General features: G+C 36.8%; 1 protein-coding gene across 2 annotated transcripts; it reads left to right on the forward strand.

Moving 5' to 3' along the window:
• Positions 1 to 19: 19 nt before the first annotated feature.
• Ppwd1 (peptidylprolyl isomerase domain and WD repeat containing 1) lies at positions 20 to 23,275 on the forward strand. Of its 2 annotated transcripts, XM_028883853.2 has the most exons (11): positions 20 to 280; positions 3,732 to 3,834; positions 5,922 to 6,022; positions 6,169 to 6,289; positions 8,341 to 8,788; positions 11,406 to 11,596; positions 15,776 to 15,965; positions 19,009 to 19,190; positions 20,107 to 20,188; positions 20,971 to 21,153; positions 22,633 to 23,275. In XM_028883853.2, exons 1-11 carry the CDS (start codon positions 85 to 87, stop codon positions 22,774 to 22,776), a joined length of 1,941 nt encoding a protein of 646 aa, XP_028739686.1. In that variant the 5' UTR covers positions 20 to 84; the 3' UTR covers positions 22,777 to 23,275. The 2 variants fall into 2 exon arrangements, with proteins under 2 accessions (XP_028739686.1, XP_028739693.1); XM_028883860.2 differs by lacking the exon at positions 20 to 280 and having other exon boundaries at positions 3,783 to 3,834; positions 5,922 to 5,947; positions 6,267 to 6,289.
• Positions 23,276 to 25,183: the final 1,908 nt, after the last annotated feature.

Consider the following 25,183-nt stretch of genomic DNA (forward strand, 5'->3'; position numbering starts at 1 on the left):
GTGACGGAAAGGCTGCGCCGCCGCCGCCGCTCCGGAAGTACGAGCTCCCTCGGTGGTCGCGCCTCTTCTGACGCACCCGGCAACATGGCGGCAGAGAGCGGTAGCGATTCTCAGCTGAGAAGGAGGAGGCGCCGGGACCCAGAGGAACGAGAGAAAACGGAACCCAGCCAGCGAGAACTGGCCATGGCGGTGGCGGGGAGCGAAGAAAACGAGGACGAGAACGAAGAACGCTGGGTGGGGCCGTTACCGGTGGAGGCCACCCTGGCCAAGAAGAGGAAAGGTAGCTGCTGCGGAGAGCCCGCCCGAGAGCAAGTGCAAGGCTGCCTTAGAGCGGCGTGCGAGGGTTGATTTCACGCACGCACGCCCGCGGGAGTGAGATCGTGGGTTTGTCCGCTTAGGCGGACGGTCTTTACTTCATCTCCTCCCCAGATCGTGAACTGGTCTTAGTGTAGCTTATTTTTCAAAATACGTAGTAACCCTGTTGATCCCTGACTAGTTAGCATAGATGCTACAATAGTACTTGTCTGTATTTGTGTGTGTGTGTGTGTGTGTGTGTGTGTGTGTGTGTGTGTGTGTGTGTGTGGTGCTTTTATTGACCTCACAGCTGTCATGTAAAGTTGGAATTCCTAATTTTGATTAACAGGTGTGGGAAGGAGTACCGGTTCTCAGAATCATAGACTTAAATTCTCAACCCTGACTCGTCTGCTAATGAATTTTCAAACCTAGGGGAAGTTGCTTAAGTTTCCTGGATTTGAAGCCATATTAGAGACAAAATAGTCCTAAATGTGTGTGTGTGTGTGTGTGTGTGTGTGTGTGTGTGTGTGTGTGTGTGTGTGTGAGAGAGAGAGAGAGAGAGAGAGAGAGAGAGAGAGAACGAGAACGAGAGAGGGGGGGATGGGGGAGAAAGTAGCTCCTTTAACCAGGCTAACTTTTTAGCAGATAGCCTTCTAGGTTTTCGGTGTAGTTGTTGTGGGATTTTATATAAGGACACCTTTTTAGTTCCCTTTTCCCCCCTCCTATTAAGTGTTCTCCACAGCAACTTTTGCCTTCGCTGCAGTTAGAACCTTTTGTGGTTGTATGTTTATTCATGTGACTTTCTGAACATACTAAACATGTAAGGACATGTATCATGCACTTTTTGCTCCAACCCTTTGTACAGTGCTTTGCATAAAAATGTAATGAGTATTTTATTACGTTTTTGCTATTATTATTTCACTTAAATATTGCTACATAAACCACTTAAAGTGAAGAAATAAGGATAACTAGGCAGGGAAAAAAAGAAGAAAGAAAAAAAACAAACGCTGAAATGCTGGCATAGGAAACAAGCGTCCTATAAACAATACTGTTTCAACAGAAAAATCTTTACCCTTAGCCAAATGCTTCTTTTAAGCCAGCCAGAGGTGTGAGAGTTTGAAAAAAACAAACAAACCCTCTGAAACTACAAACAGAAGAATTGTCATAAAAATATGTAAAACATTATCTAAAATGACAAATGTTTAATAATTCTAAACTTGTAGAAATGGAGCTAAGATTGGACTTTTTCTGTATGCTTTCACAATGATATACAGTTATATGACACTATATTAAATAAAGCTATTTCTTAAAAACATTCCTTTTTATTATTTTATATGTATGAATGTTTTGCCTGCATATATACCATGCAGGTGTCTGGTGTCCAAGGAGTCCAGAAGAGGGCATCAGATATCCTGGAACTGGAGTTACAGATGGAAGAATAGTCAGAACTCTTAACTGTTGAGCCTTCTGTCTGGCCCCAAATTAAGCTATATTTAAATTTTTATTTATTATTATTGTGTGTGTTGGTGGCATCAGAGAGGTGGGAACACACATGCCATAGTGGAGGCCACAGGACAACTTTGTGGAGTTGGTTCTCTATGTCTACCTTTGTGTGGGTTCCAAGGATTGAACTCGGGTTACCAAACTTGGGCCACACCTTTACTCTGTGAGCCATCTCACTCATCTTAAGGTAAATGATTTCTTATGAAAAATAATTATTTCTTTCTCTTTTTTATGTCCAAGTTCCCTTGAACATATTCAGAGGAATTAACGAACAATAAAAGCTATGTAGAACAGATAAAGATAAAATTTGTTGCAGCAAACTCCAACAATTGTATTAAAAAGATAAATGGAATACTACTTTTATGGTAAATAAGTGCCAAAGTAAGCAGCCCAGGATTGGTGTAGAAGCTCCAGAAGTTCCTGGGCACCTTTTGCCCCAACATAACAAGTGTATGGTCCTCATTTTCATTGTCCTGAGTTCTTAGAATTACAGCATTAATAATCTAGCTCCAAGCTAGGGAAGAAAGGGAAGTTTTTTTTAAAGATTATTTTCTTATTATCACAAAACACTTGCACCTTATCCCTTTATGTAGTACATACAGTCAGTCACTCAGAGGAATGTGAGAAAGGCCATTTAACCAAATGTTAATAGGCAGACATAAAAAAATGTGGATTCTGTTACTCAAAAAGTTAATGGAAATAGTTTGCCAGACATAATTTTGAGTGTGCTATATAGCAGTACAAGAATCTAACAGTTTGGGGGGCTGGAGCAATAGCTCAGTGGTTAAGAGCTCTTCCAGAGGACCTGGGTTCAATGCCCAGCACCCACATGACAGCTCTGTAACTACAGGGGAAACCCTGTAGTTCCAGGGGATCTGATTACTGCATACATACTTGCAGGCAAAAAAGTAAAAATAAAATGTATTTAAAAAAAAAAAAATCTAACAGTTTATCATGTTCAATTTACCAACTTTATGTAGGCATTTTGATTATCTTATTTGGAAACAATACCTTTTTTTTTTTTTTTTTTTTTTTTGGTTTTTTGAGACAGGGTTTCTCTGTGTAGCTTTGCGCCTTTCCTGGAACTCACTTGGTAGCCCAGGCTGGCCTCGAACTCACAGAGATCCGCCTGGCTCTGCCTCCTGAGTGCTGGGATTAAAGGCGTGCGCCACCACCGCCCGGCTGAAACAATACCTTTTTTAAAACTGATTTTACTAGTAAAATTGGTCCTTGTTCATAATAAAATTAAGATTTTTTTTTTAAACATTACTCAATTTTCCATTTTTCCAGTTATTGTACACCTAGAAAAATAGCTAAAATGCATTCAACTAGGATTTCCTGAGCTCTAAACATCTAAGCATTTCATTTCATTTTCATGTTTCAGTTCTTCAATGACTTATTAGAGGATTGGTGGCCTTAAATATAAACATACATCTTACAAATAACTGTTAGCTTTTTAGTTAAATTAACAATAATAACTGTTACGGTTATGGAGATTGTAATGGTTTCATAAAGCTTTAGGTCTCTTTGAACCTTCATATTAAGCCAGAACCAGTCACAATTTCAAAACCTTTGAAACAGAAGCTAGAGCTCAGTCATTGGAAGCACTTGCTCCTCTTCTAGAAGACTTAAGTTTGAGTCCCAGCGTAATTCTAGTTCACATGGATCCAACACCCTCTTTTGGCCTCGATGGACCTGTACACACAGAGCATACAATGGCACAGACATACAATCTTTGAAACAGTATCTATATAATCCCTGAGAACCCTGTCATAGTAACTTCTGAAATAATGTTATAACTGACATAACAAATACTGTATTTTTATCCCATATATTGATTGAAAGAAAATTAAATTTAGAAGAGAATACAAAATTTAGAAAATTCTAAATAGTCATGTTAATTTCATTCATTAAATATTTACCCTCTTCCCCAGTTCTAGAGTTTGAAAGAGTGTATCTTGATAATCTCCCCAGTGCATCCATGTATGAGCGCAGTTACATGCACAGAGATGTTATCACGCATGTGGTATGCACCAAGTAAGTGTATCATTCTCTTTTTAATGTTTTAATTTTATTTTATGTGTATGAGTGTTTTGCATATGTCTGCACCACTTGTGTGCCTATAGAAGCTAAAAGAGGGCACAGACCTTTGTAAACCATCATATGGTTGCTGGGAATTGAACACAGGTCCTCTGAAACAGCAGCCAGTGCTCTTAACTACTGAGCTATCTTTCAAGTAGCTCATATTACATATTCTCAGAAAAAAAAAATCTAACTTAATTATGAGTGGATTTATGGAAGTAATTTGGGGATTTTATAGATTTAATTCTGCAAGTTCTACAGTAATTGAACAAAGCCTTGCATGTTTTCTTACATAAAAGAAAACATCCTATCAGATAGAACATCCTAGTATATGTAACATAGATTTGATCATAACAATCAATAATGGATCAACTGGTATTATCAGAGCTTTCCTAAAGAAGAAGGTGTATTGAGATAGGAATAATTGATAATTTGGCTTCTTTGGTGTTTATAGAGAAGAGGATGGTAACTCAGGCCTCCTGGAGTTATCAGTGGACCTTCAAAATGAATGACCAGGAAGACTCAGAGTAATAATGAGAGGAATAATGTTCCACTGATTTTTAACTCATTCTATGTCTAGAAAGTGTTGTGATGTATTTCATTTATTACCTGATTTATCTTAAGAACAGTTTTAAAAGTCAAAAGTTTCATGTTATAAGTGAGAGAACTGTGAGTAAAAAGGTTAAGTGGCAGAGAAGCTAAAGAAAAAAAAAGATAAGCTAAATTCCAGATTTCTATTCCTTACTTGGATTTTGAGCCTGTGAGCAAGAGGAATATCAAATTCATATTTTTAAAAGGAGCATCTTGGCTATACTCGGATGAATGCTTTCAAATAGGACAAAAATAGATGCAGGGAGAACAGAAGACTTGTGCAGAGATTTGGATCAGCTATGTTCGGGGCTCAGCTGATACTGACAGTGAGCAAAACTGGATGAAATACTTAAGAACCGACTACTGTTGATTTCTTAAGACAAATTGCAATTGCATCTCAGATGTCCATTTCTTCGTATTATAACGATAGGCTAACTAACCAAATACAGTTCAAACTTGTTAATGTATAAAGCAACTGATAGATACTGGCACTGCTTTTCTCCTAAATTGGATTTGTTTTTTAACCCAAAGCTGTAGAGTTTAACAACAAGGTTTGTTGTTTTTTGTTTTTGTTTTGTTTGTGTGTGGGGGGGGTAAGTAAATCTTAAGCCATTAACCATGGATGTAGTGTAGTATGAATAATTTAGTTGTCAAAGTTAAGTAGCATGTGTAAAATACTTAATGTATATACACTGTACTCAACAAATGGTTACAGTTTTTATATATGTGTGGTAGGAAAAACATGTTCTGATCAAAATCTTTTTGAATATTAACCAAAATACCTTGAGAAGATATGAAAAAAATTGTTGGACTTTTCTATATGTGAAAGTAGTTTGCGTCTTTATAATCTTCCGAAAACTAGAAAATTTTCTCTTTCAAAGACTGCCTTTAGGGCAGTAAGAAAGTAAAGTCTACTGATTCCAGTAGAGATTTCTTTGTTTATATGTTTTTGCTTTAAGACAGGGTCCCCCTTGTTAAGATGTGCAAGCTTGCTTTGCCCCTCCCCCTCCCCCCCATGGCCTAGGCAGTCTTCCTGCCTCAGCCTTCTGAGTAGCTAGGGTTACATGTTTACAACACCAGGGCAAACTGTTTATTTAATGTCAAATTCTCATTCAATTATGAACTCACCTCTTGGGATTAAATTAGTTGTTATTATTTCTACAATGATCTGTGTAAAGGAGAATTTAATGAACAGTCAGAACAACAAACCTAAACTAGACGTGGTAGGATCCACCTATAAACCCAGCACTAAGAGGAAGAGGCAGGCAGAAGGACCACAGATTCAAGACTAGAATAAAGTTAGCTTGGACCGTGTAGTGAGAACTTGTCTTTAAAAAACCAAAACAAAAAAAGCCTATATCGAAGTAGTCAGTTACTGTTAGTGAATGTTTGCTTTGAAATTACTCAGAGGTCTGTTTTGGCAATTAACTTTAAATTTTTTATATATACAGGACAGATTTTATTATCACTGCCAGTCATGATGGACATGTTAAGTTTTGGAAAAAAATAGAAGAAGGAATTGAGTTTGTTAAACATTTTCGTAGTCATCTTGGTAAGGGTTTCATATTTTTTTATAGCTCCTGTTTAAACAGTACTAATTAAAATTTCCTTTAAAATATTGTGATTTTTTCTTTGAGTCATGCACATTTATTTTGTTTGTATTTATTAGAATGTTTTAATTTTATTTTTTTTAAATAGGAATAATTGAGAGTATTGCAGTTAGCTCTGAGGGAGCATTGTTCTGTTCTGTGGGTGATGATAAAGCAATGAAGGTGTTTGATGTAGTGAACTTTGACATGATCAATATGCTGAAGCTTGGGTAAGTTTTCTATAAATATTTTCTGTATGTGTGTATGTATGTATATACATTTAACTTAGTAAAATAATTGTAAACAAAGCTCCACCATATCATAAGTTACTTTTGAACAGAATATATTATCTCACTTGGGGTTTTACATGGGAAAGTTAGGGGGAAATCCTTGTATTGTTTGGAGGCTTCTACTCTGGTTTTTCTCATTAACACAAATTTTCAAACCGAATCACAAAGATTAACCATATCCAGTTAATACCACTTAATAAATTGATGAGGACTTACTATGTCTAACTACTGAAGGTTAGAATAGCTTCCTTGCTATAGTATACTTACTTTGAAGATACAAGTTTGTGTTTTTATATGGTTTGTAGATGTTTAGAATTTGCTGGTGGTTTTAAACTTCAGAGTGTACTGATACTGATGTGCAAGTTATGTGGTTGGATAGCACAGTATTAAGACTGGTGCTTTGTTTTAAGCATGACTTTTTAAAGAAATATGCTAAAAACATACTTATCTAATAAATGTCAACTTAAAAGTCATACCATTATCAGAATGTTTGGGGATTTGCTTTGCTTGAGTGACATAAAAGACCTTAAGTTAGGCAACTTTAAACAACAAGCTTTAAACCCCCACAGCTCAAGAGTTTTGGAAACCCAAGGTCCGGTGCCAGCGGTTACATTTCTTACCAGGGCTCTCTTCCTGGCTTCTTACTGTTTTCCTTGGTTAAAGAAGCTAGGAGGTAAAAATACCTCATTTTCTTCAGAGAAGGCCATGGGCCTGTCAGATTAAGACCCCACCCTTCTGAGCTTATTTAAACTTAACTGACTCCTGAAGACTATCCAAAAGGTCCTACTATGGATTGCATTATGTCTATAATTCCAAATCTAAATTTTGGAGTTTCTTTTGAAATCAGATTTTATGAGCCACAAAAGAAAAGCAGTGTTATTTTATTTGGTTAGGTTTCTTTTCTTTCTCTCTCTCTCTTTTTGGTTACAAATGCCATTACCTAATTTGATCTTCTCTTTTATTCCCCCGTTTGTTTCCCCAGACATTTGCTATTTTTAAAAATAACAAATATTTGAACAGTAGCTCTTTGAGAATACTCAAAAGAGTCTATCTTAGGCACTGATAGAAACTCTAAATGAAGAATTCAAAAAAGGTGTTATTCTCAACACTATGGTGGTAACTTTCAAAATGACTGCTTTACAGGAGACAAACACATATGTCAGTTTGGTGTGTAGATTAAATGCATCAGATTCTTTTGCACATTGTCCATTTTATATCATGTCCAATGCTTACATACAATTTTAATATCAAGATAGGACAGTAGTTTCTTTTGAGCATAGTCAGAACCTAAATATTTTTATTATAAATATTTCAAGAAAAGATTTAGCCGGTGGTGGTGGTGGTGGTGGTGGTGGTGGTGGTGGTGACGACGACGACGACGACGACGACGACGACACAACGCCTTTAATCCCAGCACCTGGGAGGCAGAGGCAGGGGGATCTCAGTCAGTTCGAGGCCAGCCTGGTCTACAAATTGAGTTCCAGGACAGCCAGGACTGTTACACAGAGAAACCCTGTCAAAAAAAAAAAAAAGAAAAAGAAAAAAGAAAGAAAGAAAGAAAAGAATAGATGTAATGCAAGCCGATTGAAAAGTTATACATAAACTGTTTTACAGATACCCAATGCCCAAGGAATAAGGATTAAGTTTCCCTATCTGCCCAACAGAAATAAGTATATAGTTCTCTTCTGGTTTGGTATCATCATACATTATTATCCTTACACTGATGACATTGAAGAGAAAATTAAGGACTGGGGTATAGTTAAAGGTAGACCACTTAATATGCGAAAGGCCCTGGGTTTAATTCCTAGCACTGTAAGAAAAAAAGAAATTAAGTAGCTATTCTAAGTAGTTCCTCCTATCATCTACATTTAAGCAAAGAATCTCAGACTGCCTAAATGGTTGGCCAGGACAGTTTGATTTTAGTAATGGGCTAGGGAGAAGTGCTTGTTGTATTGACATTTCTTTTTCTCCTCAATTTTTAACTGCTTTAGCTATTTTCCTGGACAATGTGAGTGGATATATTGCCCAGGAGATGCTATATCTTCAGTTGCTGCTTCTGAGAAGAGTACAGGAAAAATTTTCATTTATGATGGTCGGGGAGATAACCAGCCACTTCATATTTTTGACAAACTCCATGTATCGCCTCTTACTCAAATAAGACTAAACCCAGTTTATAAAGCAGTAGTATCTTCAGACAAATCTGGAATGATCGAGTACTGGACTGGACCTCCTCATGAATACAAGTTCCCTAAAAATGTGAACTGGGAGTATAAAACTGATACAGATTTATATGAATTTGCCAAGTGTAAGGCTTATCCAACCAGCATATGCTTTTCACCTGATGGAAAGAAAATAGCAACCATTGGATCAGATAGAAAAGTTAGAATTTTCAGGTTTTTAACTGGAAAACTCATGAGAGTCTTTGATGAATCATTAAGTGTAAGTGCTATTAAATCAGATTTTACGTTTCTCATAGTTTTATGTGTTTGCTATTTCATAAAAGATGTTTTTCTATATAGATGTATGTTGATGGTTATTTTCTCTTAGCACAATTAAAGATACTACTCATTTGTCCTTAGTCTTGGATTGATGCTCTTCCCTACATTGTGTGATAGTTCTTTATTATTCTCTTCAGCATTTGTTGAGGTAATAGGATTGAAGTGACAAGAAGAGATGAGGAATAAAACTATGACAAAAGGATTTGTCACAGGAAAGACATGTATCAACATGAGTATAAACGTGTGTATGGAAAGTAGTAATAGCACATTCCACAAGGGCGCTTTTTTTTTTTGTAGTTGGGGAGATGACTGCCTAGGGTGAGTGGAAAAACTTCAGTGACTTAAACCTATTCAACTAGTCCTAGTTTAACAGAAATTGAATGTGAAGTTTTATCTTTTAGTATTTATTAACTGAAATATGCAGGATCACTGCCTCTGTCAATACAGTTGTGTATCACAGAGGCCATACTTTGAATGCCAGAATATTATAAAAAAGATTGTGTAGAGGTGTTTACCAAATTGGATAAATATCTATGAAATGCATGTATATGAATAGATGACTAGCTGTAGAACTTATAACTTGAAAGCTGAGTCTTCAGCAAAAATAATCATGAACCTCCCACTACTGAAAAGTAGTTCAGCATTCTGGGCAATTTTGAGCATATAAATAAGTGGTGATCAGAAACAAGAAAGCTGTTCTAGAAGACCATAGGTTCATGCCTCAAACTCTAGCATACCTCTTGTTTTTGTAGTTTTGTATATTTTTCTTCCTTTGTCAAAGAGATTTTAGTTAATATAAACATGAAACAAATATATAAATAAATATACGTTTAGTTTATTATCATACACAATAAAAAGTTAGCTTTGGCCTGGTGGTGGTGGCATTTGCCTTTAATCCCTGTACTTGGGAGGTAGAGGCAGGTGGATCTCTTGAGTTCAAAGCCAGCCTGGTCTACAGAGAGTTCCAGGACAGCCAGGGACTAAACAGAAACCCTGTCTTAAAAAACCAAAACAACAACAACAAAAAAAGTTAGCTTTGAATTCTACTGTTTGAGATGCTGAATAACAATATCCTATTCTATAAGGCTCATGGAGTACTAACACTAGGTATTCATGTTAGAAACTATATCTTGAAAATTGTGGATTAAATATCAAAAGAAACCAAATTTCCAAACTCTAAAGGGTACCTATAAAAAACCATTTCTCCCTAAACACATTTATCTAATGCTAATCTTAACTGCTCCTATCAAAATAACTTGAAAGTTTCTGATGTTATCATTTTGATATAGCAAAATAGTAAGAGTTACTCAACAGGGAACTGGAGAAATTGCTAAGTTTTCCGGAGTGCTTTACTGTTCTTGCACAGGACCCAAATTACAGTTGCCAGTACCCATGTTAGTTTACAATAACCTGTAACTCCAGCTCCATATCTTACATTCTCTTCTGGCCACCACAGGCACCCACATGCACATGTATATTCACATAGACACACACATACACGCAAATAAAAAAATCTTTAAAAGTTATTCAACAAAATTTAGTATTTTCCATATGTTCTTTTCATGGTCCTTATACAGGACTTCACATGTTATGTGTAGCTGAATTGCTTGACAAATAGCTACTAATCATGTGACTCGCTTTTTTGTTTGTTTTGGGGGATTGAGAGGATGGAGCTTCAATTTGTCATCTATGCTGGCCTAGAACTTCCTATGTAGCCCAGGCCATTCTCCTGCCTCATCTTCCCAAATGCTGGGACTACAGGTATAGACTAAGTTCCAGCTACCATGTGACTTGACTCTTTAATGTATCTAGATCAAATGGAGACACACCAAAAGTACTGTACACATAAGATTCCAAAATAGTAATAAAAAAAATGTTTTGTCTGTTTTATAAACTATTATAGAAATGGTAATATCTTGTGTATATTAGATTGAATAAAATAAATTCCACCTGCTTTTTACTTTGTGTAAGGTACATACAAGAATTTTAAATTACTTATGTGACTTGCAGTATACTTCATTGAAAGTGCTACTCTGAGGCTTCTAAAGGGCAGGCTTATTTCTGTAAAGAAAGCAGTTATATAAGTCAACTGGTTTAGTGTGTTTGTTTCTTAAGTTAGAAAATAAATTACTATTACAGTATTTGACGGGGAGAGTGACAGGGATCAAATCCAGGATCTTAAGCACTTAATCTATAACTAAGCTTCACACCCCTGAAATACAAATTTGTTATGTTTGAGACTGGGTTTCATACTGTGGGCCAGGCTGTGCTTACACTCACTAGTCCAGGCTGGCCTAGAACTCACAGTGCTCTTGCCTCAGCCTTCAGACAGCTGAGAACAACCATATTGGCCTTGAGCTACTATTTGTGACTGAACTCACCAGTATCGTCTTTAATTTCCTGTTTATACCGTTTAGAATGCATCCTAAGTTGTACGAATATACAAAAATCTCGATTCTCAATGTGTTCTGTTTTTTTCAGTGCTCACCGTCTTTATGTGTGTATGTGTGGATCTATATGTAGGTAGTTACTTTGTTAATGCATAGCTTATTTCCTAGATGTTTACTGAACTGCAGCAGATGAGGCAACAACTCCCAGACATGGAATTTGGCCGACGAATGGCTGTAGAACGTGAGCTGGAGAAGGTGGATGCTGTAAGATTAATTAATATCGTTTTTGATGAAACTGGACACTTCGTGCTATATGGAACAATGCTGGGCATTAAAGTTATAAATGTAGAAACAAATCGGTAAGCTTTAATATGATTTATATATATTTTAAGTGCAGTTATATAGGGCCATTTCCTCCATCAGGCAAACAGTGAGAGTTTTGTTTTTTCCAGAGAAAGTGGAGAAGTCCCAAAAGCCTAAACTTAACCACTTGTTTTGACTGGATTTTCCTATGGTCTCTCAGTTGTTTATAATTTTATGTAAAAAGTTTCCATTCATATTTGTAGAAGAAATAGAAAGACGATATGCATAGTGAAATGAATGATAAGCAGTGCCGGTCACGACAGAACCCAGTATTAGTTTTAGAGCTTTATTGGGGAGGGGGAGACAAGAGAACCAGGACTAGGGAGGAAAGAACGTGTAGAGAGAGAGAAGATGGGGGGGGGGGGAGGAGAGAGAGGGGGAGGTATGAGACACGGCTCTTTAGGGCGCAGATTGTGCAACCACACTGCATATACATGATCACCAGTGCACACTGATGACGTAAGATGCAAGACCCTTTGCTTAACTCCTGAACTGGGCATGTGCAGTCACGCAGCTGGAGGGAGGGCAGAATTCTAACACATAGTTTCAAGGATTTGGTTATTATTTTTTTTTAAACAGGTTTCAGTCTGTGTTATGCTTGTTGATTTAAATTAGCCAGGCTTGTGTTAAATGTTGCCAAATATTTTAACCACAGAATTCAACATCACATTGTGCTAGACATAAAGGCAGAGCTAAAATGCATAAAACAACAGTAACTCTTGTGCAAATAGCCCATTTGATGTTAGTACAGAATGTCGACAATCAGATACTATGAATGTAAAGAAAAAAACTTAGAGACTATTTTGAGAACATTCTTGTGCCGTGCATTCCTATATAAACAGATTTATCTTGTAGTTCTTGGTAATATAAAATAATTAAAAACTTGTAAAAGATTTGAATAATAGGAAAAGGTTATAACTGTGCACTCAACCTTTGGTATCCATGGGGTTGTACCAGGATTCCCTGTGGATTCTAAACTTTTTTTTTTTTTAAGATTACATATTTTATTTATTTTTTTTATTTTATTTTACAATACTATTCATTTCTACATAACAGCCACAGATTCCTTTGTTCTCCCCCTTCCTGCCCCCCTCCCCTTCCCCCCAGCCCACCCCCCATTCTCACCTCCTCCAGAGCAAGGCCTCCCCTGAGGATTGAGATCGACCTGATAGACTCAGTCCAGGCAGGTCCAGTCCCCTCCTCCCAGATTGAGCCAAGCGTCCCTGCATAAGTCCCAGGTTTCAAACAGCTAACTCATGCAATGAGCCCAGAACCTGGTACCACTGCCTAGATGCCTCCCAAACAGATCAAGCCAATCAACTGTCTCACCTATTCAGGGGGCCTGATCCAGTTGGGGGCCCCTCAGCCTTTGGTTCATAGTTCATGTGTTTCCATTCGTTTGGCTATTTGTCCCTGTGCTTTATCCAACCTTGGTTTCAACAATTCTTGCTCATATAACTCTTAAGTATACTCAATCACGTAGCCCCTCATATAACATGCATATGTTCTTATATTTTAATTATATGTAGATTATTCATAATTCCTGGTATAAATGTTATGTAAATACATATTGTACCATATTGTTTATAGAATAATGACAAGGAAAAAACAGTATACATGCTCACTATAGACAATTTAAAACAAAACATTTTAGTCTGAAGTTTGGATCTAAGATACAGAACCTATGAATACAGAGGGATGATTGTACTAATGAGTGATTTGGGTTTGCTTTATTTCTGTGTGTGTGTGTGTGTGTGTGTGTGTGTGTGTGTGTGTGTGTGTGTGTGCATGCATGTGTGCATGTGCATGCGCACCAGAGGTCAGTGTCAATTGTCTTTATTGCTTTCCACTTATTTTGAGACAGTGTCTCCTCCTGTACCTGATGTTTACCTATTTGGCTAGACTGGCTAGCCAATGAGCTCCAAAGATCTTACTGCTTCTGCCTCTGCCTCCCCCCTCCTGCACAGCAGGGTTACAGATTTTTGCTCCCATGGCTATGAGTACTAGGGATCTGAACTCAGGTCCTTGTACCCACTAAGCCATTTTTCCCACCCTGAGGTCTGTTTTCTCTTTAATAGAATTTTCAAAGCAGTTGTAGACTTACAACAAAACAGAGAAGGTATAGTTTTCTGGTATATTCTCTACCCCTCTTACATCTCCTGTCAAAGTAGTACATTTGTTACAGGTGATAAACATACATTGATACATCATATCACCTATTACCTACCCATTGTTTACATTGTTTCCCTGTTGGTATTATACATTATGTTTGGACAAATGTCAAGGGCCAAGTGCCCATCACTATATTATCAGAATGTTTTCACTGCCCTAAAAATCCTCTGCTTCACCTATGTATTAATCTAACTTCTAGAATGACTACTAACTAATCCATTACTGTAACTAGTCTATTACTCTAACTTCTGGAATGACTACTAACTACTAGAACTAATCTTTCTTTTTTCAAGACAAGGTCTTAAACTGTAGCTCTTTATGGGAATTGAGTAGCCAGAGTTGACCTTGAACTCAAAGCAACACTTCTGCCTCAGCCTAAGTGCTAGGATTAATTACAAGCATGAGTCACCATGCCCAGCTTACTACTACTATTGTTTTTCTTTTCTCCTGGTTTTGCTGCTTTCAGATTATGTAATGCTAATCATTCAACATGTAGCCTTTCATGTTGGCTTCTTTCAGTTAATAATAACAGTTGAAATTCTTTCACATCATTCAATAGAATTATATCTCATTTTTTAGAACTAAATAATTTGTCTGTTCAGCAAGCTACTACATCTTTGTTGCTTCCAAGTTGTGGTATTATAGTAAGTAATATTGCTCTAAACTTCATTTATGGGTGCGTGTGTAAGTTTTCAACTCTTTTGGATAAATACCAAGGAGCTAAATTGCTGGATCACATTGTAACAGTATTTTTTTTTCCTATAAGAAGCCATCAGGTTGTCTTCCAAAATGCTATCCTTTGCATTCACACCAACAATGAATGAGAATTCTTGTTGCTCCAAACATTTGGTATCCATCAGTGTTCTGGGTTTGGGCTGTTCTAATGTGCTGTAATTATCTTGTTTGCATTTCCATGTGACAACTGATGTGGAACATCTTTCATATACTTACTTGCCATCTGTATGTCTTCTTTAGTGAGGTATTTGCTTTTGTTTTTGTTTTTTTGTTTTGTTTTGTTTTTCGAGACAGGGTTTCTCTGTGTAGCTTTGCGCCTTTCCTGGGACTCACTTGGTAGCCCAGGCTAGCTCGAACTCACAGAGATCGCTGGCTCTGCTCCGAGTGCTGGGATTAAAGGCGTGCGCCACCACCACCCGGCCTTTAGTGAGGTATTTGCTAAGGTCTTTGAAGCAATTTTAACTTGGCTGGTTGCTGTTATTGGTGAATTTTAAGAATACTTTGTGATATATATATATAGAACAGGTTTTAATCAGATATAGCTTTTGCAAATATTTTCTTCCAGTCTGTTGCTTTTTGTTTTCTTGATGACTGGATTTTTTTTTAACCTAATAATACCTACCCATTTAAAATATTTTGGGGACAGAAGAGTAGAGAGATATTTAAGATACCTTTCTTTCATTAGTCATTTGGATATAGAAAACAGATAGTTGATTTAAATTTTTTTACATGTATTTATTTATCTTGGCGTGGGGAGCACATACCACATGTGCGTGTGCAAAAGTCAAGGAGACAACATACTGGAGACAGTTCACTCATTCCAACATGTGGATCATGGGGATGGAACTCAAGTTGTCAGACTTGACAGCAAGCGCTATTAGACACTGAACCAAATCTGATCCAAGACAGTTGATTTTTTAACTTTCGTATGTCAAGCTCTCATAACTAAAATTCTTTCTGGGTTTTATTTCCTTGCTTGTTTGCATACTATGTATTTGTACAGGTCTGTCTGTCTGTACTTGTATGCAGGTGGAAGTCAGAAGTTAATGTCAAGTGATTTACTGAGGGAACGCAGAGCTTACCGATTTGCCTAGTCTAGCTAGCCAGTTTGTCCTGTGGATCCTGTCAAAAGCACTGGGACTATGGAAGGCCTACCTGGATCCAAATTGCAGTTCTCAGGCTTGGAAATCAATTTATCCACTGAGCTGTCTTCTTAGCCTATTTCTAATTCTGACAATTGTATTACATGAAATACTTTATTTTTCCAGGTGTGTGCGGATCTTAGGGAAGCAAGAAAATATTAGAGTGATGCAGCTGGCTTTGTTTCAGGGAATAGCCAAAAAGCACCGAGCTGCAACTACTATAGAGATGAAAGCTTCTGAAAACCCTGTTCTTCAGAATGTTCAAGCGGACCCAACAATAGTCTGCACGTCTTTCAAAAAAAACCGATTTTATATGGTATGTAATGTTCTAGGAGATGGCAATTACATTAGTTTTTATCAGCCTTGCTGGGAGTTTTATTTTCTCGGAGCACGTTGGCAATGCTTGCAAACTTTCTAAACAACTGAAACACCAGCCTACAACAATATTGTAGAATTTTAAACAAGGAAGTGTTTTTAAAGTATCTCTGTATTCTTTCCCATTGGTTTAAAATTTTTCCCATCTACCTTCTATCATTGTTTGTGCTAAGACAAAATGAAACTAATAGTTATGTTCATAATTGTGTTTACAACAGTTTTTACTGTGTTTTTAAATATTGTTTTGTTTTTCAACTTCTTACTTGAACATATTTCCCAGAACTTGCACAATTTCTTTCTCTAAATGTATTTCCTTGACTTTTTGTTCACTGTAACAGTGCTGTATTGAAGTGCTGACACATTCCTGAAGAATCTTCCCCTCCTGTAGAGAATGCCTCTTATTGGGGTTGTTACTCAGTGATCAGTTACATGATCACACACAAAGCCCTGCGATCACTCCCTTGCACTGGGATAGGAATACTAAGAATGGGCTAAAGTCAATCTTTGAAGCTACTTATGAATAGTAATACCATCCAGGCAGACAGTGTAAATAAAGTACAGAGACCGCACAAGGTATCCTTTACACTGCAAACAGCTTCCTAAGATCTAAATATAACTCCTCTGTTGTTTATAACTGACTTTTATCACTTTTGTGGCTTTAGACTTTTTGGTTTTTTGAGACAGGGTTTCTCTGTGTAACTTTGCACTTTCCTGGATCTCACTTAGTAGCCCAGGCTGGCCTCGAACTCACAGAGATCCACCTGGCTCTGCCTCCCGAGTGCTGGGATTAAAGGCGTGTACCACCACCACCCTTCTAGACTTCTTTTTTATTTATTATACTGCCCAGATCAAATTTATTCTATTTGCATTCATTGAATATTATTTTTAACTGTTTTTAGCCATTATTTCTTCCAGTCACACGTTTCCTTTCAACTTCTACTTCAGGGGTCAGCTTGAAAATCTTTTAACATCAATACTGAGTCATATGCACTGCTTGTGCTCTTCCTATGCTTCCCTCATCATATGTAACATGCTTTGGGGTATAAATCAATAATCTGTAAGTTGGGGGAAACAGGTATATCAATGATACTGCTCTCTTCCTCCAGATGATTTAAAACAATAACTATGGAATACTGTGGCTTCACTGTTAAGTACACAAAATGTAATCAAATGGTGTACACATTCAGATGTCTATACAAATTGTAAGCATCTGTGATGGATTCAAACTAACACAGTTGACAAATGCATGAAATAGCAGTTTCTCTACCCCAACCAAGCTTTTAGCCTAACATAGATAAATTCTTTAGCATGAAAATTTTTCTTACAACCTCCAACTCATAGCTAAAAACTCATTAATTTATGCTAAATGAAAATAGTTGATCTTCTTTTTATCTGTAATTTAGCTACTAATAAGGTTAAAATTATCAAAGATAATCCTTCATATATACTAAAACTACAATCACTGGCAGTAGTGGTACACACCTTTAATCCCAGCACTCAGCAGGCAGAAACAGGTGGATGTGTGTGTATGCACGTAAATGCATAAATATATAAAATATAATTTTGCTCAGTCATTTTAATGTTACTTGCATATATATGATTTTAGAGCTAATTAGTATTGGATAAGCAATAAGAGGATTCATCCCTGAGGAAAACTATTTCTTCTGCTCTCAATATTTCTTAGTTGCCTGCAGTTCTTTAAGGTTGCGGACCTGAAAGACTTTACCATTCCATGTTAGCAAGTCTATTGGTATTGTACTTATTCAGGTCTTGTTTAAGTAGCCATATTGTTAGGGGATCATGAATGATGATTCTCTATCATTTCTGGGAAACACAGTCTTACAGATTTCCTGGTCCTTTGGTTCTTAGAATCTTTCTGCCCCCTCCCCCCTTCTGTGATATTCTGAGCCTTAGGTACAGGAATTGTGTTATAGATGCATCCATTAAACTGGACACTACATGATCAGTTGCTCTCTGCATTTTGACTAGTTGTGATTTTCTGTAATGGTTTCCATCTGTTGCAAAGAGAAGTTTCTTTGATAAGGAATGACACCTATACTTATCTGTGGATGTAAGAATAGGTCTTCAGAATGTAGTTAGAAATTACGCTGATTTTAATGAAGTGATGGTATATGGTTCTTCTGTAAGATCCAGGACCTCCTACTCCAAGAAGTTGTGTTCCTAGTACCAGATATGATTTCCCTCATGTGGAGTAGGCCTTAAGTCTAATTAGACAGCGGTTGGTTACCCCCAAGATATGAGTGCCAATATTACACCCTTAGGGATATCTTCCCATACTATTGTTGTAGATCCTAAGTGTCATGGCTGGGTAGAACTATTAGTTGCTTCCCTCTTTCCAATACTGTGAAAGCTCAGTTAGGATGGAGGCTTTCAGGTCAGACCCAGCTCAGATCCTCACTTCTGTCCAAAGTACATGCAGCCTTCAGCAATAGGGACCTACCTTCAACCTCTTGTAGGCAGCCATCAGCAATGCCTGTAGCCTATATTGTTTTGGTGGTTTCTTGGACTCCAATAACCACAACTCAAAAGGGAGTTCTACACATCTGGTATTGAAGTTTTTTTGTTTGTCTACGATTCTTGGGGGTAGTAGCATTGTCAGCCCAAGTGACATAACTTCATTTAAACTAGCTATGTATATACATACTCTTGTATTTATTATATGTAAATTTAGGTGAATAAAAAAATAGATAGTTCCTTATGGCTTTTTCAGACATCCTTATTGTTATTTTCTGCCTCTCCTATGGTATGGACCTTGCTCCCTTCCCCATTTTTCCCTTTCCTCCTTCATATCACCAGTATCCTACCATTCTCCTCTCTAGCCCATGGTTCCATTTTACTCTCCTGGTTTTGAGGATAGTCCAGGTCTGTTGTGAATTCTTATTTTGCTTTAAAAGTAAAATTTTCTTTATAAAGTTTTACCAGATAAGTTTTTTAATTCAACCACTCACATTTTCTTTATTGAGTTTACCAAACGAGAACCAGAAGATACCAAAAGTGCAGATTCTGACCGAGATGTTTTTAATGAGAAGCCTTCTAAAGAAGAAGTCATGGCAGCTACTCAAGCTGAAGGACCAAAACGAGTTTCGGATAGTGCCATTGTCCACACAAGCATGGGGGACATTCACATCAAACTTTTTCCTGTTGAGTATGTATCATTTTCATCTTACACGAATACAAATGTCAATGTGTATAGTTGGACTGTAGCTTACCAATTATTACGTTAATGGATTTTGAGTAATTTGTTTGGATAAAATATCCGATCCTTAACACTCTGATATGTAAGTTTTTCTAGAAAAATAGATGAATTTTAATGCAGGCCTATTATGAGAACAAAATACACTGCTATGACAGTGTTGTCTGTGACAGGACAGTCCCTACCATGCACAAGATCTTGTTCAGTCTCCAGTGCCACCCAAAAGAGGGAGCTGGAGTAAACTTGACAGATACATAAGTACAGTAGTGAACTGCACAGCCAATTAGGTCTGAGGGGTTTTTATAGACAACTCTCCTCCCAAAGCAAATCCTTCAGGAAAGGATAATAATTTTTCTTCTGGAATTTGTTAGTCACCTACTATAATTTTAAAAGTGAATTCTAATGAAAATCATAAGGACTTAAAATTCTTCTTACAGTTGAAAAGTAGTCAGAACAGTTAAACTATTTGTAAAGTAGATTATTAATACCATATATAATGGGATTATTTATCTGGCTTTCCTTGATCTAAAAGAGATCATGGAACTATAACATTCTTTTTAAAAGAAAAATTACTTTTCCCAGAAATAAATACAACCATCTGCACATGCATGCATGCATGTATGTATATATCTAAAAGTGCTATCTTTGGGTTTTTAAACTGCTAAATGCCTTTGAAGTACCACTATCATCAAACTCAAATATAAACATGTAAAGATACAAGAACACTACTACTTACCTGCCTTTCCACTGTCATCCACTGTCAGGAGATACCTCTGTCATGTTTAGAAACCCTTGAGAACATTAGAAAATGAAAGTTAAAAACATTTTCTTAAAATACTCTGAATAATTTCATATTTTTACAAAATAGGTGTCCCAAGACGGTGGAAAACTTCTGTGTTCACAGCAGAAATGGTTATTACAATGGGCATACATTTCACCGTATCATTAAGGTATGTTATACAAACTTCATGTGATTTTTAAAGAAAAGTATGCTTCTGTACAACAAGAGTTTAAGTCTTCCAAATCCTCTCGAACACATATGCTTTACTACAAGGTAAGATAGCACTGGATGGTCATGAATATTTAGTCAAGGCCCGGAAAAGGCAGGACTACCTTTTAGAAACAGTACTCTAGTACTTTGTCAGCAGCTAAAGAAAGGGTACAAGATTGTATCAAGGGATATATATTAATCTAGTAGCTAGGTAAGGCAGAGGTCTGAAAATAGGAAAGCTGTAATGACATGCAACCTTTGAGAACCTGAGGGGGCTGTCAGGAAAGATAATGCATGATAAGACATTTGCATTTTTATTTTATTTTATTTTAATTTGCAATTTGCAATTTTATTTTAATCATTGAATAAGTAGTGATTCAGCGATGGAAATTTAACATCCAAACTTACTATAGGGTTAATCTAATGATGATATAATTTAAAGAAGTTGAAGATTTCACTGAATACAAAGCACTCTTTTTTTTTTTTTTTTTTTTTTTTTTTTTTGGTTTTTCGAGACAGCGTCTCTGTGTAGCTTTGTGCCTTTCCTGGAACTCACTCAGTAGCCCAGGCTGGCCTCAAACTTACAAAGATCCGTCTGGCTCTGCCTCCCGTGTGCTGGGATTAAAGGCGTGCACCACTACCGCCTGGCACAAAGCACTCTTGACAGATACAAACCTGTAGTCACACACACAGAGATATTACATATAAAAAAGGTACTATATTTATACTTTCTGTTAACAGGGCTTCATGATTCAGACAGGAGATCCAACAGGTACTGGTATGGGAGGAGAAAGCATATGGGGAGGAGAGTTTGAAGATGAATTTCACTCAACATTACGACATGACAGACCATACACACTCAGCATGGCCAATGCTGGATCAAATACTAATGGATCCCAGTTTTTCATAACGGTAGTACCGACGGTGAGTACGTTATCTGTAAATGATAGTTCACGGTTTATGAACTTAGTAGGGGATCTGCATTGTCCTGTTCTCTGTACTATTAAATCTGTCCAGGTAGAAAACAGAATTTAGAGATGAAAATTTCAACAACGTAACAAATGAGTTTAGAATTGTTCTAAGTTCAGGATACTTGAGTTTTAGGTCTCCACTCTGCCCCCACTAATTTTATGCAACCTAAAGCAAATTATTTCACCTCTCTTTAGCAATTTCCTCATCCTTTGAATTTCTATTGCTATTTATTCATTAATGTATTTATGGTTTTTCGAGACACGGTTTCTCTGTGTAAACCTGGCTGTTTTAGAACTCACTCTGTAAATCAGGCTGGCCTTGAACTCGGATATCCACCTGCCTCTGCCTCCTGGGTACTAGGATTTTATTTCTTTAAAACAGGATCATCTATGTAGCCCAAGCCTCAGTCTGTCAAGTGCTGGGGTTACAGGTGTGTGGTACCATGCTTAGTTTTATCTGTTAATTAGAGAAATTAAGAGTGTATGAATTCCTAATTTTAAAACAAATTCCTTATAATTTCTTGTCTCTGATAAAAGACTGTTAATCATAATAAATGGTATTCTAGGCAAGAATTCTCTGTTGCTGAGCCATATTGTACCTTACCTAACAGATGCAGTATAGATTTGATGAAACTCAGTATAAGATTACCTAGCTCTGTTTGTATACAATTCTCCAAAAGTAGGAAAAATACATTGTAAACAAAATTATATACCAAACAGGAAAGGAAAGGTATATGTAAGTATCTGCCAGGCTCATAGTCCATTGTAACATTCATGGTGCTTTCAGTATTGGTATTCCCAGCTCTGAGTAATGAGGAAGAAACATGGGGAGATGTACTTAACTCTATAAAGGTCAGCTGAAGTAACAGAGCCACCATATAACTTCCACATTGTGCCCAAGTAGTCTTCTTAAACCATTCTGGATCATCTCACTAAAAGGAATCTCATATGGAGTCTTAATTTAGATGATCCAAAGTAATTTACCATTGGCAACTACCTTCTAACTCCCTTTGGCATAAAAAATATATTTAATTAAATTTTTTGTATCATTTCTTCATCTACTGATTTGAGAAACTATAAACTGAACAAAAAGAAAAATTGCATGTATTTTTTTTCTTGTCAATAATTCCTAAACAATATATTTAACAACAGTATAACATTTATGCTCAGTATTCTAAGCTCTGTGCCATTTTATAAAGGGACCTTAGCACCTGTCTATGTGGTATAGTGGGCCAGCCGAATCGCCCAGGAACACCAAGGAAAAACTTAAGGGTTTTTTTTTTTCCATATAAACTAGGGATAATTTTTAAAAGCTGAGTGTCATTGTTAAGAAAGTATTACACTTCATTTTAAATATGTAAAATTTAAATTTTGCTTAATTTTCATAAATTTGTTAAATTTACCAAAGTTTTCCATTTGTTCTCCAATATAGCCCTGGCTTGATAATAAGCATACCGTATTTGGACGAGTGACTAAAGGAATGGAGGTTGTCCAGAGGATTTCCAATGTTAAAGTCAATCCCAAAACAGATAAGCCTTACGAGGACGTCAGCATCATAAATATCACTGTCAAGTAAAATGGGTTCTGTTACAGTCACAGTAACACGAGACTGTTTCACATGGGGAAATTTAATATGCAAAATCATGTTTTAAAAGATACAAAACTGTATTTTTGTATTTTCAGTTAAAGGTCATTTTTAAAAACTGCCTTTGATTTTTCTTGGGCTATTTCTGATCCTAAGGGGTGACAAACTGAAATGCACTGAATTCAGGCAAATAACATTTCTTATAGGTAAGTTCCCCTCTGTCTGAAATTCAATATTAAATAATGGTTGGTACATATTTCTTCTGTTTCAAAAACATGCCCTTATAGGTTTAGTGATCCTTTAAAAACAAAAACAAAAGGTGTGATATTCCTCATTATAAAATATCCTTTAAATGATTACTTGAATTGTTATTTTTAAATGAAAGTTCACTATTTTCATTTGCTTTTTCCTAATGTAGCTCAGTAATCTTTCTTCTAAACAAGTTATATTTTAATTCAGTCACCATCAAGAATAAAAGTAAAATTCAGTATCCAACGGCAGAGATTATTAATAGAGAAAGTGGAGCAGTGAACTGGGTGTGGTGGCTTGTACCTGTAATTCCAGCACATGAGAGGTGGAGGCAGGATATTAAGGGAAAGGCCAGCAGGGACTACATAATACCTGAAAACAAATAAATTGTAATAGTACAGTGAGTTTAAAGCCTTTATTGATAGGATTCTTCACCTCCCTTTGCCATTACTGACTGCTAACAACAACTGATTCTGGCTTCCAGACAGCCTTCTCAGAAACTTAAGAGAGGGACATCACAGCAGAGCTGCTTCAGGAGCCCTGTTCCTACCAGTGATCAGTAACATCATTTCATTGTGTATGGAACTGAAACCTGCAAGATGGAAAAGTATGTCTAATTGTGCCTTACAAGTGAGGTGTGAGGCCAGGTGGTAGTGCTGTACACCTTTAATCTCAGGACTTTGGAGGCAGAGATAGGCAGGTCTCTGTGAGTTCCAGGCCAACCTGCTCTACGTTGCAAGTTCTAGGACAGCCAGGGCTACACAGAGAAACCCTGTCTCAACCATCTCCAACCCCCCACCCCACACTCGGGAGAAAAAGATAAATTCTCGTTAGGCAGTGGTAGTGCACACCTTTAATCCCAGTGCTCAGGAGACAGAGGCAGGCAGCATGGTTAAAAACCAAAAAAGAAAAAAGAAAGTTATGTGTGCTTTCCTTTTAAAAAGAATTTGAGCTTACTCTATTAAGGACTTTGTTATATTTACCTTTTTTTCTTAACTACAGGTATATTACACTTACCTAACCTATCTTTATCCATTCCCAAAGCTTTAATATAAAATTTTGGTAATAATGCCATCAAATGGTAATAATCCCTAATTCCTCAAACATTCAAGTATTTTGCTTTAATTGAAGAATCACATACGCAACTAATGACTTCTGTTTTCATATTTTATTTGAAACAGGGACTTGTGTATCAGGCTGGCCTCAAAGTCTCTATGTAGCTAGTGATCCCAAGTGCTAGGACCACAGACCCACTCCACGGTGCCCAGTTTATGCAGTACTCTGGGGCTGGAACGCAGGGCCTCGTACATAATAGCAGGCACTCTACCAGCTGAGCCGCGTCACCAGCCTTGAATCATCACTAATGCACAATCTCACACTTAGTCTGCTTTCTCCTGTCTTCTTTTTTGGAAGTATACAAGTATATATATGTCTTCCCTGTTATCATTTTGTAAAATGAGAACTTTTCCAATGTCATATAAGCATTAAATATTTTTTAAGATTCAGACAAGTTTTTCAAGCCCATCCTCAACTCCTTTCTTGGTGATGATGGGGATGGAATCTCGGGTTTTGTTAAGCATGCCCTCTACCAATGAGCTGCCTCTCCAGACCATCAAACCATTATAATGGTAATTTTAAATGTTCTTTGTTCTTCCGTGAAATGAGATTAAATTTAAATTTTAACCAAAAAAATTTTCACTTTTGTTTATTGCAACAATTTAGCTCTCCCCCTACAAGTTCCTTCTACCTTTTGTTTAAATGTGATTTTTTTGTTCAAATGTAAAATTCTCTATATAGGATAATATCTTTAAACCTTTGCATTATCAAATGAACCCTTTCCCAATGTGATAGGTTAAGTCATTCTCCTCTCCGTTTTTTATTTGTTTCTTTTTAGGCATAGCACAAAAAATGAAGTTATTCTTTTTTGCAGTGCTAGAGGTCAAACCCAGGATTTCATGCATGCTAGACAAGTGCTTCCACGACTGAGCTCTGCCCAGCTCTAATAGTGCGCTTTCTTAAGTTATTTACTAGCAATGATGCTAGATGAACAATTTATTAAGCAGGTTTTGTAATGACAGAACTCCTTATAAGTGAAGCATTTTATTGCTTTCTATACTGATCATATATATGTGTGTGTGTGTGTGTGTGT

Source organism: Peromyscus leucopus, chromosome 11 (assembly GCF_004664715.2).
Source record: "Peromyscus leucopus breed LL Stock chromosome 11, UCI_PerLeu_2.1, whole genome shotgun sequence".
Lineage (NCBI taxonomy): Eukaryota > Metazoa > Chordata > Mammalia > Rodentia > Cricetidae > Peromyscus > Peromyscus leucopus.

Bases quoted from the DNA above. Each gene is read 5' to 3' on its own strand.
- Ppwd1 (XM_028883853.2), top strand. From the start codon at position 85: ATGGCGGCAGAGAGCGGTAGCGATTCTCAGCTGAGAAGGAGGAGGCGC. The intron at 6,023-6,168 runs GTAAGGGTTTCA...TTTTTTAAATAG, and splicing joins ACATTTTCGTAGTCATCTTG to GAATAATTGAGAGTATTGCA. The intron at 19,191-20,106 runs GTATGTATCATT...TTTACAAAATAG, and splicing joins ATCAAACTTTTTCCTGTTGA to GTGTCCCAAGACGGTGGAAA.